This window comes from Manacus vitellinus, unplaced genomic scaffold (assembly GCF_001715985.3).
Source record: "Manacus vitellinus isolate BGI_N305 unplaced genomic scaffold, ASM171598v3 scaffold_68_pilon, whole genome shotgun sequence".
Taxonomy (NCBI): Eukaryota; Metazoa; Chordata; class Aves; order Passeriformes; family Pipridae; genus Manacus; species Manacus vitellinus.
In genome coordinates this window covers 1008716-1021779 of record NW_021940744.1, presented here as the reverse complement: position 1 = coordinate 1021779, position 13064 = coordinate 1008716, and the positions used below count along the sequence as shown (strand labels likewise).

The 13064-nt window shown below is 43.3% G+C and overlaps 1 protein-coding gene across 1 annotated transcript in view; it reads left to right on the top strand.

The window, feature by feature from the left end:
* The window catches only part of NIBAN1 (niban apoptosis regulator 1), a gene marked incomplete at its 5' end in the record, with an annotated part of 31128 nt that extends 18871 nt beyond the window's left edge, over positions 1-12257 (top strand). The window contains 8 exons of the mRNA XM_029964016.1: positions 300-404; positions 499-661; positions 1472-1659; positions 1916-2077; positions 4408-4518; positions 5094-5201; positions 6929-7040; positions 7986-12257. Of these exons, the coding sequence (XP_029819876.1) occupies positions 300-404; positions 499-661; positions 1472-1659; positions 1916-2077; positions 4408-4518; positions 5094-5201; positions 6929-7040; positions 7986-9682 (2646 nt within the window). The remainder of the gene's footprint in view (positions 1-299; positions 405-498; positions 662-1471; positions 1660-1915; positions 2078-4407; positions 4519-5093; positions 5202-6928; positions 7041-7985) is intronic.
* Between the last annotated feature and the right edge of the window lie 807 nt (positions 12258-13064).

The following is a 13064-nucleotide window of genomic DNA, read 5'->3' as shown; positions in this document are numbered from 1 at the left end:
AGCTCCATTGATTTGCACATGGCAATTCCATAATAGCATGCTGTGAACTCTAGCAGGCATCCTGGTTCATCTGCTGTCAATCCTTGCCTGGTGTCTTCAAGTCTTACAGTGAAAATTGCTTTGGATGAAATGCATGGAGCTTCCCTCAGGCTTTCCTAGTGTTTTAAATCCAGTCCTCCTGGTAGCCTGGGACAGCTCAGCCCCCGGATATTTGAGGTTGCCTGTGCACATCACTATGATGCAGGTGCTCAGTTTTCCGGTGGAGAGCAGTGTGCGAACACATCATTCTGACCCTACAGATCCTGAGCAACCTTGTGATGGAGGAACTCCTGCCTAACCTTCAGACAATGATCCTGCCTAAAATGAAGGGGAAGAGGAATGATAGGAAGCGGGCCTGGTTTGGTGTAAGTACTGAGACTTGCAGAGTAGCTGTTTCTCACAGCAGCTCCCTGTGGGTGCTGATTCTGATCTCTGCTTCTTAATTTCATTTGGGTTTAGATCGTAGAAGAAACTTATGGCTTAGTCCAGCAGCAAGTGGCAGAAGGATTAAGTACCTTGAAAGAAGAATGCAGAGACTTTGCAAAAACTCTTGAAGGAACCATTCGTTCAGACATGGATCAGATTCTGAACTCCAAGAACTTCTTAGCTGGAAAAATCAAAGGTCAGTGGAGGAACAGCTGTGCTTTGGAGCAATTTTTTAAAGTTTCCCACTGTGTTGAATGACCAGATGTCATTGTTTTGAAATCCTCGTGTGTTTTGAAAAATCCAGCTGGAGACACCAATTTTCAGCCAACAAATGCTTTGAGCCTGCGCTGCCTCTGCTGGGAGCTGACACCTGTGGGTGCTGTGTCTGTGAAAACACCAGGTCCTGTCAGGCTGGAGCTGACAGGTTTTGAGTAGCCTGATCAGAGCTGTTCATTCTGCTTTCATTTTGACTTGCACAGCCTTAGGTAGTGAAGATACAGGTCACATGAGCATAATTAAAAGAGGAGTGGTTTTGACCTGGTTTCTAGGAATGCTCCACAAAGCCAGGTTCGGGTTATGTGACAAATTCATAGGCTACCAAAGAGCTCTTAAACCCAAGGGCTTCCTAGGTGGTTTTAAACTAATGTCAGGTAATCATAATTTTGCTGTGAATATACAAGTGAGTTTACAAAGCAGAGAAAACATTATTGGTGTTGCTTAAGCTGGCAAATAAATAAATAAATTCCTGGTAACTGATACCTAGAGCTGCCCTTTCCTCTGCTCTCACAGTGCCCCCAGCAGCTGCTGTTTAGGTGAGGCATGAGAAGAGAGGTTTCTTTGTCACTCATAGAACTGTGAGCTCTCCTTTCATCACCTGCAGCATCTTTGTGGGGGTGTAACTCCAGGAAAAGCTACGGAACCATAGAATTCCTTGTGAAGTAGATCAGTTCCCATTACTTCGTCGCTGTATCTCTAAATGCAACCCTTATGCTGTGTGACCCTCCAGCCACTGTCTCTGAGCCTGCCCAGAAGTGCTGCACAGAGAACATCCAGCCATTCCTCACCTCCATACTCGAGGAGCTCATGGGCCCCGTGAGCTCGGGATTCACGGAAGTCCGCTCGCTTTTTGATAAAGAAGTTAATGACATCATCCAGGACTTCCAGAAGACCAATGACATGACAAAGCTAAAGGAGGTAAGACAAAATATATTTGGAGCCTTTATATTAGAGCAAGGACCTCCTGGTTAGAACTTGGCTGAGAGCAGGATTTGCTTTCCCGGGTGGAAGTAAGTTAATGCTTGGGTTTGTCATTTAGAAAGTCAAGTGGTATTTGTGCAACTAGAAGGTAGATTCCAGAATTTGGTTTAAAGCCAAATTGTTACATTCTCTGTTAAAAATTCACCTCTGGTTGCTTTCCCTGGAAACCTGTTCTTCCTGCACTGGAATGCAGAACGTGGATCAGCTTATGAACCTGCCCTTCAACTCCGTGAAGATGGAGCCCTGCTATGTGAAGGTGAACCTCCTCCAGGAGCTCCTGCAGGACCTCAAGAGTCGCTTCAAGGTCTATCACATTGATTTTGTGATTCAGAGGACACAGAACTTCATGCAAGAGGTACTGTAAGATCCAGCTTTTCCTCCTGGGAGAACAGGTTAGGATTGTCCTGCTAATCTGCTTGGAAGTGATCTTGATAAAAGCTGTGCTTGAGTCCCAGAGACTCTCTCAGTCAAAGCAGAGAGAACAAAACCTGAGGAGATCACCTGGGTGCTGCTTGGGGTTTGTATTTGGGAGGTTGTGTGTCTGTGAGTCGTTCAGCAAGGCACGAAAATTTTGGATGGATAATCTTCTCCGAACCTTCATGGTCTGAATTCCCGGTGTCTCAGCACCCAGCAAAGTTGTGCTTGTAACCAACGGGGTGGCTAAAATCTACCTGATTCCCCTTCCCAAGAGGGAAGGATTTTTCAGGAAGAGTCTTAAATATATTTTACCAAAATGGAATGTCTCCTTTTTGGTAGTTTATTTTCTCATTTATATTAAAAAAAGGCATTTTAATGTTAGAAACTGGTAATTACTTGGAGACAGATGATGTCTAAGGATGTAGGTGCTTTATCCAGCTTCAGTTTTCGGGGGATTGGGGGAAGTGCTGACATCATTTCAGGTGAAAAATGAACTCCACCTCTTTGTCCCCTCTTGTGTGTATTGGTATAGGCTGTAATTAGGCCTGGCTTTCATTCCTTCTGGATGCCTGGCCAGAAGTCTCTTAGGAGCTGGCCAGCAGACTTATTTCACTTGCCAGATCACAAGGCACACTTGCCCTTGTAGCTCTAAATTGAATCCTGTGATTTTAATCCGTGGTTGGGAAACTAAATAATCTAGTCAGGAATCTTGTGAAGTGGAACTGGTCCAGATCTATGGAGTAGGAGTTATGAATATGGAAAACGAGTGTCTAGCACAGTGCAGGGACAAGGTTTTCCTAAAAGCAGCGTTTCTATGTACAGCCATGACCAGCAGCCAAAGAATTATTCGAAAATCAAATTCTGATCTCATGTCTGGGTCTTTCAGGGAGACCATTCAAAAAAGCTGCCAAATAAAGTGTCTTTCAGTAAGTGAAGACCATGAGTCAAGAGAAAGAATTAGACAGAAAATAAATCCCATAAAACCAAGCAGTGTTTTTTTTCTAAACAGTGTATGAGTCAAGATAACAAGAAATGAGTTCAATTATAGCACAAGTTGTTCTAAAAATGCTGTTATTGCATCTCTCTCTTTAAAAGTCTGGTGTTTTCCTCATAAAAATAGTGAGTAGTTTCCCTTTGTGTCCATGGACAGTTCTTTTATTAATGAGTAAAATCAGACATGTCTGTGTTCGTGTTGTCTTAATTAAAAGGAGCATTTGGCTTAGCCCTGACTCGGGCAGAGGTGGAGCAGCATTCCTTGCCTTGGGAACTTGGCATCCTCTAGTGGCCAGTTCTAGGAAATTTGGGAGCACAGTGCTCAACTGGCATGAATGGACAGCCCCGTGGGCATCTCCAATCAGAACATATTAAAATTTGAACGGAAACAGCTAAAAAAAGGCAAAACCTCATTAAATAGACACAATTAACACCTGCAGGACTCTTTGTCTGAAAGATATTTTCAGAGCAGGGGTTTAATGTTTTTAATGAATCTTTGGATAACCTGAAAATATGGTAAATACCAGCTCAACATAATTCTGTGAGAAATGATTGCACTCTGTGATTTTTGCTGATTATTATTATTGGTATTATAAGGGTAGCTAATTATTAATTACCTTAAAAATATCTGCCGTATTATTATTATTTATGAATGATTAATGGTAGAAGTCAATGGGAGTCGTCTTATTAGGGATAGTAAGTTTTGTCTATGGTCTTTATATATAGATAATCAATTCTACTTTTTAGTTTTGTCACCATCACTTTGGGTGGTGACATGAGATCAGATCTATGCAAGAAAGCTGTGACAGCATGACAGTGATACCAAGGCTTAATTTTCCTTATTTATTGCAGCATTTTCAGTGCATGTTGCCTTTCAGAGAACTGAAATGCAGCAGAAAATTTTTGGACAATATAAATGAATCCACTCTGAGTATGTTTGCTGATAGAACTGTTCAGTAACATGAGCAGACTTGTAGTATTGACCTGCTGTAAACTCCAGATAGACATTGAGGGAGTTACATTTTTGTATTCTCTTGCATTAGATAATCTCCTTTTTGGTTTCCCATTCCAAAACTGAGTGTTGCAATCTAAACGAGGCTCTTTTACCCCTTCCACAGTCATTTAAAGTACCTGGAATATTTATCTATCTTAGGCCCTTTATTCTTTCTCTGTTTCACCTTTTCCAAAACACAAATTAACAGTTACATTTATCATGTTTGCATGAATTTTATGTTACCGGTCTTATTAACAGATCTTTTAAATGGTTCTTTTCAGCTGATGGAAAATGCAGTTTATACTTTTGAGCAGCTCTTCTCTCCAAGTCACCAGGCAGACTCGGCCAAAGTGGCAACAACCATTGAAAAAGTCAAGCTGAGGGTGCTGAAGGTAAACTTTGTGTAGCACTTCTGGACAGGAAGTCCTTGGGTTCTGCCTTTTTAGGAAAAGGGAATATATTTTATATGAATTTATCTCTGTATTTGAAAGGAGATATCTCCTACCAACCAGCTGGAAATACTAATTCAGTGGCATGTAGCAAACTGCTCCTTTGAGGGGAGTTCTGGGCAGACCATTTTAAAAGTACTTGCATGTGCAGTCCCTTTAATTGCAATTAAATCAGACTATGATGATGCCGTGAATCTGGATATAAAAGTTTTAATTAACTGTATAATTAGCCTGCCCCTAGAATTGGTTCCTCTCGGAAGAGGCAGTGCTGAAATACCCGGGGAGGGCAATCAGGGGCTGTTTCTAGCCTAAGTATAAAAAAACAAGAATGGAAAGAGATGCCAGAAATCTAGATTTTTAGAGTGGTTTTGCAAAAGCTGGAATAGCCTGCATGGCAGTTCAAAGCCCTGAGTGCACCTCTGATGCACCAGTGACAGGATAACAAGAACCAGTTCCTCGTGTGAGTGATTAATAACCCCGAGCACGTCCGGGCTTGTTTCTGTTCTGTGTTCTGACAGCAATATGACTATGACAGCAGCACCATCAGGAAGAAGATATTCCAAGAAGCACTGGTACAGATTACCCTGCCCACAATGCAGAAGAGCCTGGCTTCAACATGCAAACCAGTAGGTTTCTGGGATTAAAAATACCCAACCCCGATAATAAAAGGCGGGGAAGGAATAATGCCTTGTCAGCAAGTCCTTAACACTGTAGCTGTTTTCTCCCAGAGGGCTGTGCAGGTTGGCTGCCTGCTTGGCCAAACAGGCTTAGATTTGCCAGTTCATGGATTGGGTGGGTGTGGGGCATAAGGAAGATTTCAGGAAACAGGGAAACAGTAGGTACAGCTTGCTTGCTCAGGGGTAGTGGCAGTCCTTTGCCCATCCCTGGTTCCTTTCTTCTCTAGAGATCTGAAGTCCCCCAGATGGGACTCCTCTGGGCAGCTGGGATGTAGGTGGCGAGCTGGTCCTTGTGTTCATTCCTCTTCAGCAGCACCCCAGGGCACAGCTGGGAACATGCACAGCCTCTGCCAGCGACCTCCTTCAGCACCCAAGGCCTCCTGGGGTAGCAGGAGTGGCAGGAGCCAGGCCATGCCCTTGCTGTCAGTGCTTTTAAATGGAAGTATTGAGTCAACAAACAAGAAATAATCACACAGAGATGATCTCTGTTGCCCTGAATCATACAGGCCATGTTAGCAGTCAGCAGATGTGGCTGTCAGAGTTTTGTTGAGATGGTAGATGTTATCATCTGGCAGCATCAGGGGCCTGTTGGAATGCTGTTCACCTTGGCTCAGAATAAATAGTCTGAACCCTCTGGAAGCCTGTGGGTGACCTCCTGCATTGTCACTGTACCTGCCTAAGCCATCCCAGCCTCCCTGACCTTCTGTTTCCATTGATGTCCATCCATTCCTGGATGCTGGGAGCTCTCACCAATGGTGTTTCTGCTCTCCAGCTTGTTTCAGTTTCCAAGCCAAGTTTAAAAACAAATGTTGTGCCAAGTTATGCTTACGGGTCTTTAAACTATGGAATATTAAAACTTGAAACTTCCAAGAATATATTTTAAACCAATCTTTTCTGTATGTCCCTCTGCTTTCCGTAGTATCCCCAAAGTAATAGTTTCTTGTAGAGCGTCAGCAGTGCCTTTGTGACAGGGTGTCTACACACAGGAACAAGCATTTCATCACCTGCAATATCTGTGGAGACAGCTCATGTCTCTGTCCTACAGGACAGAGGGAGCTGTGGTGGTGCAAACTTCCCACAAGCCCTGTCTATTTGATTTCCCACAAGCCTTTTGTGTTTGTGCCTCTGCAGAAATGAGCAGCCAGCTCTGGAAGCAAAAGTGCAGCACAGCTGACAGGCACAGCCAAGTTCTGACCTTTCCCTTGAAAATCTCCAGGAGTTTTTATTTAGGTGCCTCTTCTGGAAGGTCACCTAATTTACTTTTTATAGACCACCCAGCAGCTGCTTAATAACAATGATTCAGTTATTGTCTAGACAGCCTTTGTATATAAATCACTGAGTAAAAGTGTTACACACCTGTTAGAAAAACAACCCCAAACCCTGTATCTCCCATGCACCATGGATTTGCCTCCTTGGACAAACAAGTTAGTGAGGCATTTCCTCCCCAGCTGTTTATTTCAGGTGGCAGTGATCTGTAGTGCTTTTAATGTGGTTATACTGCAGGAATACTGTTTGATTAGCACATAATAGATTGAGGACATAGGTAGTTTTTTAGTCATAGTTCACATGGAGCATTGCAAGACCTGCTGGATGGATCTCCAAGGTGTTTGGTTGCTGTAGGACTCTGAGAATCCCTGGGTTTTCTATATCTGTTCCTTTCTTCTCCACCTGCACAGGAGCTGCAAAAATACGAGCAGTACATTTTTGCTGATTACACAAGTGTGATCCAAGTAGAGAATGTGTATGAAGAGATTTTATATCAGACACTGCTTGAAGAGGCCCTGAAAGGTGAGAACAGTGTTGAGGTGACAGTAATGACATTGCAGCCCATGAGCTCTTCCTTCAGAGCTTCCCAGAGTCCTCCCCTGGTAGACCCAGGCCTCACTTTCCCCAAGACACCACAGGGTGTTTTTATTTAGCTCACTAAATATGTGTGGCAAGCCCTAAAATCTGAGTTATGGGGCAACTTTACTAAACCTGGGAAACTCAAAGTGATAGCTTGGCACAAGCCTTTTTCTAACAAAATGTGATTATGCCAGCTTCATTTGATCTCGATTCCCTGGGCCAAAGGGGGAAATGATGCCCTTATTTGCAAAGACTTGGTGATGACTAAATGGCAAGGCTTTGCCATATGCAAGACTAAGACAATTACAAAGATTAATGGCAACAAAACTTAATTTCCCCAAATGAAATGAGCTGCTGGCTGCAGTTTGCAGTACCTCACTGATGCCAGTGCAGTACCCTCTGCTTTTGTGTCAGAAAACTAAGCTACTCTTAATAAATATTATATATAGAAATATAAATACTTACAAAATACTTGTATCTCTCTGGAGCTGCCTTCTGTCTATACCCTGTATAAAAGACAAGCAGATGTATTGCACAGTAGGTTTTCGTAGACCCTTGTTATCACTCCTGTTCAAAAATATCAGTATAATAATTAATGTAACAAGGGCACTTTTATTCACATATTCAGTGTAACTGCTTCTGCACTGAAGCACCTTTGTACATTGTGGGTCCTCTGGTAGTTTTCTGTTTCAGAAATGCTTAGGTCTATATTGAAGTGCCATTAATGAACACAGATAAGATCACCACCCCCAGAAAAGAAGTTGAAAATTAAAATTACTGTTGTCTGTAATATCAAAATGGACCACATAAACTCAGGAAAACACTGTACCTTCTTCCATGTCCCTCTGTGACTCTTTCCAAAACAGTTTGTCTCTCTGTTGTATTTAGTGATAAAAGAAGCTGCCATTCTGAAGAAGCACAACCTCTTTGAAGATAACCTGAATTTGCCCTGCGAGAGCGTGTCCAGCCTGGCGGAGCTGAAGACCTCCTCGGGCTCAGCACAGACCACCCCCGCCAAGAAACCCTCGGCCGCCCGAGCCGAGGTGTCGGACACGGAGAGCCAGGGGGACGAAACGCTCCTTGTGATGGGAAAAATTGCTTGGGAGAAGGATGCTGAGGAAGGAAAGTCATCAGACAAAGAGGCCTCTGGTAATGCAGCTGGTGATCCCAGCAAAAGCGAAGCAGTGGTTGTTACAGACATCGGTGAGAAACGGAAGTCCCCTCCAGCTGCCCACACAAAACGGGGAGTTGCAGAGGGGAAAAGCGCTGTGGAGAATGAACCAGAGTGTGTGACGAACGCTGAGAGAGAACTGCAGACGCCACAAGAAGCTGTGGAGGAAAAAGTAGCTTCTGGGACTGACACTGCAGTGAAAAATATTGGCTCCAGCCCTATAAAAGAACCTAAGGCACTTGAAGGAGCAGCGGAGGAAAAGGCAACTTCAGAGAGTCGAATGGCAACGCATGCTGCATTTGTCAGTGCCACTGAAAAAGAAAGCAAAGCACAGGAAGAAGCTTCTGAGATAAAGCTGACTTCCCCACATGAGAGTGTAACGGAAGCAGAGGTTTCAGGGAATGCTGAAAAGAAAACCGAGGTAGAAAAAGAAATGATGGGAAAATTATCTCAGCATGAAAATGCAGTAGGAACAGGGTTTGAAGAGGATGGTAAAAAAGAAAGCAGGGAGCGAGGAGTGAGTACAGAGAAAAGAGTTGTTTCCCAGCGTGGAAGCACAGGGAAAGGAGAGTTTGGGGATAGTCCTGGAAAAGAAAGCAGGTTGGACAAGAAGAGTTGTAAATCCCCTGATGATGTGAATGAGATAAGGAGTTTGCTGATGGTGGCGGTTGAGATACCAGCAGATGCTCCAGAGGAGAACGTAAAGGAGATCTGTGAGGGGGAGATAATAAAGTTGCAAGAGGACAATGGAGGGAACAGTGAATTGAGCAAAGTGGCTGTGGCAGAAATTCAGGTGAGCCAGACGATGAGGAGCGAAGATGCAGCAGAATGTGTGGAACTCAAAGAGGAGAGACCATCCTCATGTCTGGGGACAGATGGTACGAGTTTAGGGAGTGTGTCCAGGGGCGCACAAGCAGAGTGGCTGGTGGAAAGCTCGGACCCGCCTCAGGAGGCAAAGGCAGAGGGGGAGATGAAGCAAAGCGTGTGGCACACGGGTGTGGGAAGCTGTGGAAGTGAGAGGTTGCAGCCAGAGGAACACACAGGAAATGTGTCGGAAGACAGAAGGTTGGCTGGGCGGGAAGGAGGAGCAGAGAATAGCCACACCATCCCCGTGGAGGTGGGGCCACAGAGCTCCTCTCAGAGGGCTGCTGAACATGCAGACACCACACAAGTGCCTATTTTGGATACAGAGAACCCAGGAACAGCACTGCTGGAGGCAGTCTCTTTGGTGCCACAGCAGCACGAGGTTAACACTGCGTTAAAGGTCACAGGAGATAAAGAGGCTGGTGGGGGCGAGGGGGAGCCAGGAGATGAATCATCTTCACACATGGAAATCAAAAGCACAGAAGTAAAAGATACTCTCACAGAAGAAAACAGAGAAGATACTTGTGTACAGCAAAACTCGGAAGAGTAGGAAGTGTTTTTCAGCCCGGCCCTGCAGGATTTATTTACTCCAGTAATCCTTGTGTAATTGTGAATACTCCTTTGGGTCGGGGCTAGAGGAAATGGGCTTTGTTGTGGGATTGCCAGCTCTTCCAGGTTTCCCACAGATCTCTTCCTGAGTGATAGGTGATGGGCTTCTTTTTGGTTTAAAACCAGGTTACTGCTGAGAAACCTCATCTTTCACTTAAAATTTGCTCCCTTTTATGGTTAGAGAAAAAGTCTGAAAATGTGACCACTGAATGCTTCAAAAGCAAATCACTCCCAACTATTATCAATTTATTTTAACAACTTCACTGTTCGTAGTGTTGCTCATGATTTTTCAGTGCATGGATTTGACTGGTGGTTGGTACATAGATACTCGAAGGTGCTTTTAGTCTTTGCATGCAGTGTACAGAAATAAATACGGAAATAAATCAATCTTTTAGTAGTTAAACAGAACCCAGTGGTTAATTTAGTAGGTTGCTCAAAAACCACACTCTAAGCAAACTCTGCAAACTGATTACTTAATTATTTTCAAGTTTGGGTAGATGTTAAAGACAAGCAAATGTTCTGATTTTTTTTTTCTCTTATTGCTATATTTAAAATGGGGAAAGTATGGGAGCAGGTTTCTCAGTCCCACTGTGCACTTCTTGGTTATTTAGCCTTCCAGAGCACTTTACAGCTATTTTATTTTGTTTTATTTTATGGAAGGGAGAGATGAGAATGTTTACAATAACTATAACCATTAGCAGCATCTCTCTGGTTTCATTCCCACCATAAAATAGATTCACTTACAGCTATCTAATACAGAACACTGAGTCCTGCCATGCCCATTCCTACTGAGTTACCCAGTTCTGTAGGCATTTTTAGGTGTGGAAATCACATAATTAAGTTGCAATAATTGTGAAATATCATAATCATTGCATATAATTTCTAATAGAGATGTTAACTGAAGTGAAAAGCAGCCAAAGGTTACTACATGTGCTTAGATTTTGGAGAGCAGAATAACATTTAAAAAGCAGTTATTAAAATGAGACAATTGTTTTCATACATATCAAACCATGATCTAGGCATGGATTTGCTTATATGTGTTATTTGCATTTAAGTTTATGGACTGTGCACAGAAAGCTTGGAAATGAAACCCAGTATTTTAATAAATTGGGCTTTAGAGTGCAAGACCTCACTTTAGAGGTCAATTTAAGGCACCTTAAAATTTTGGCCTTGTGTTTCAGACTGTTTCTGAATATCATACAGTACAGGACAGCAAAGATTAATGATAAATACAGTAAAGGACTGCAGGATTTATGCCCATAAAGACATGGGAAGAAATAACAAAGTCCCGGGAGCATAATACGTGTTGGCATTTAACTTCAACAAACTGCAAAGCCTTTTAATGCTATCAAAATATTCTTTAATACTAACAGAATTGACACTAGAGGAACAGGCAAACATTACTGTGTCAGAAAGGAACATTGTTAAGTAACTAGACTAACTGCTCTGTCACTATTGTAAAATAAATGCAATTCTTATTTATTCCAGAAGCCATACTGTGGTATGGAAACATGAAGGTCACAGATGTTTTCTTTGCAGAAGGATTTTGACTTGTTTCCTCCCTATATTTCATGCAAAAATACTAATTTGTAAGCACACAAACCACTGCCAGCCAATTTTTTTTTAACAAATCATTACTTACTTCACTGTCAGCTGGTTTGTTTTTACAAATCATTAACTATTTTTAATTGGTACTGAGTGCTAAGCGACTTCAAATTTATACCATGTGCTATACAGTTAAGCAGGAGCGGCCTCTTTTAGCTAAAATCAGGAGACATGATGGGTTTTTAATGCTCTTTTTGTGAAAAAGACAAGTAACATGATGGTAAAAAAGACTGCAGTGTCCTGCAAAAGGAAACTAATTCATTCTAATATGAATTAGATACATCTGTACAGAGAGTATTCAGAATAAATATTCCCATCATGATAATTTTTGAGTTATTTCTGTGGCAGGCTTAGATCTGGGCAGTATTTTCCTGTAACATGAATTGAGTTGCTGAAAGCAGGTGCTCGGAGGTTTTTCACAAGTAGGACAGGAAAGGAGAGGGAAGATTTAGCCCACACATTGCCTGGTTCTGCGATTTAAATTGGAGTTCCTCATGGCTAGGGGACTGGTTTTTTCCCTTTTTGGACATTTTCTGTCCATTTGCAAATGGATAAAGTAGCATTTTCTTGTCTTTACCAGAGGCAACAGCCATTTCAAGCTCAGAAATCTGCAAGGTTGCCTCGGACCGCTGATCAAAAATGATAATAACCCACCCTTTCCGTCATTTTTTTGTAGCTTTCTTGAAATTTCCTACACATACCTGGAATGAATTTTTTCACTTGCACACTGGGAGCAGTAAAGAATCGCCTCCCAGGGCAGGATGGGTGAGGGCGCCCCGAGGGGAGCGGGCTGAGGGCTGGGATTTCCTGGGCTTTGCACTGGTAACGGCCAGGACAGGAAACACATTTGTATTTCGCTTGGAACTTTGTAAAAACGCTTGTCATGGAAATAAAGACGCTCTTCCCTTCCATTGCTGGGAGGCTGGTTTTGTGAGTGTGTGATAATTTCGGGGGGATTATTTAACAAATATACCTCAGGCGGCTGTCGGGGGGTGAGGGAGGCGTGTCCTTCCAGTACCAGCTGCGAGCAAGGTGGAGAGGGACTTTTTGTAAGGGCAGGACGAGGGGGAATGGCTTCGAACAGGTTTAGATTAAATACTGGGAAGAAATTCTTCCCTGTGAGGATGGTGAGGGGCCGGGACGGATTTCCCAGAGAAACTGTAGCTGCCCCATCGCTGGAAGTGTCCAAGGCCAGGTGGAGCACCCCGGGACAGCGGGAGGCGTCCCTGCCCGTGCAGGAGGGTGGGACTGGATGGGCTTTAAGGTCCTCCCACCCAAACCCGTCTGGGATTCTATGATACAATTCTGTGTCTCTTCTCCCTTGTTCTTTATTCTGATTCAGTGATTCCATCACACACAGACAGTCCCAGGACGTGTTTGTTTGTAAGCTATCACCCGGGTGGAAAGCGCGGTGCTGTAAATGCTTGTTATTTGTTATCAGATTTGGCTTCTGAAGCTGGGAATTGCTATTTGGAGTTTCAGCTTCATATTTTATAATAATTTGGCATCTTTAATAATCGTCTAATCGGCTGTGATTGTGCTCTGCACATAACAGTTACTGTGTACAAAATGTTTGAAACGCTGGCGTTGTGGAAGCGTTGGGAGCCTGTCATTTTTAACCGCGGCAGGCATTTACGAAGGGTGGAATAAGACGGGCTTTACGCCTGTCATTTTTAACCGCGGCAGGCATTTACGAAGGGTGGAATAAGACGGGCTTT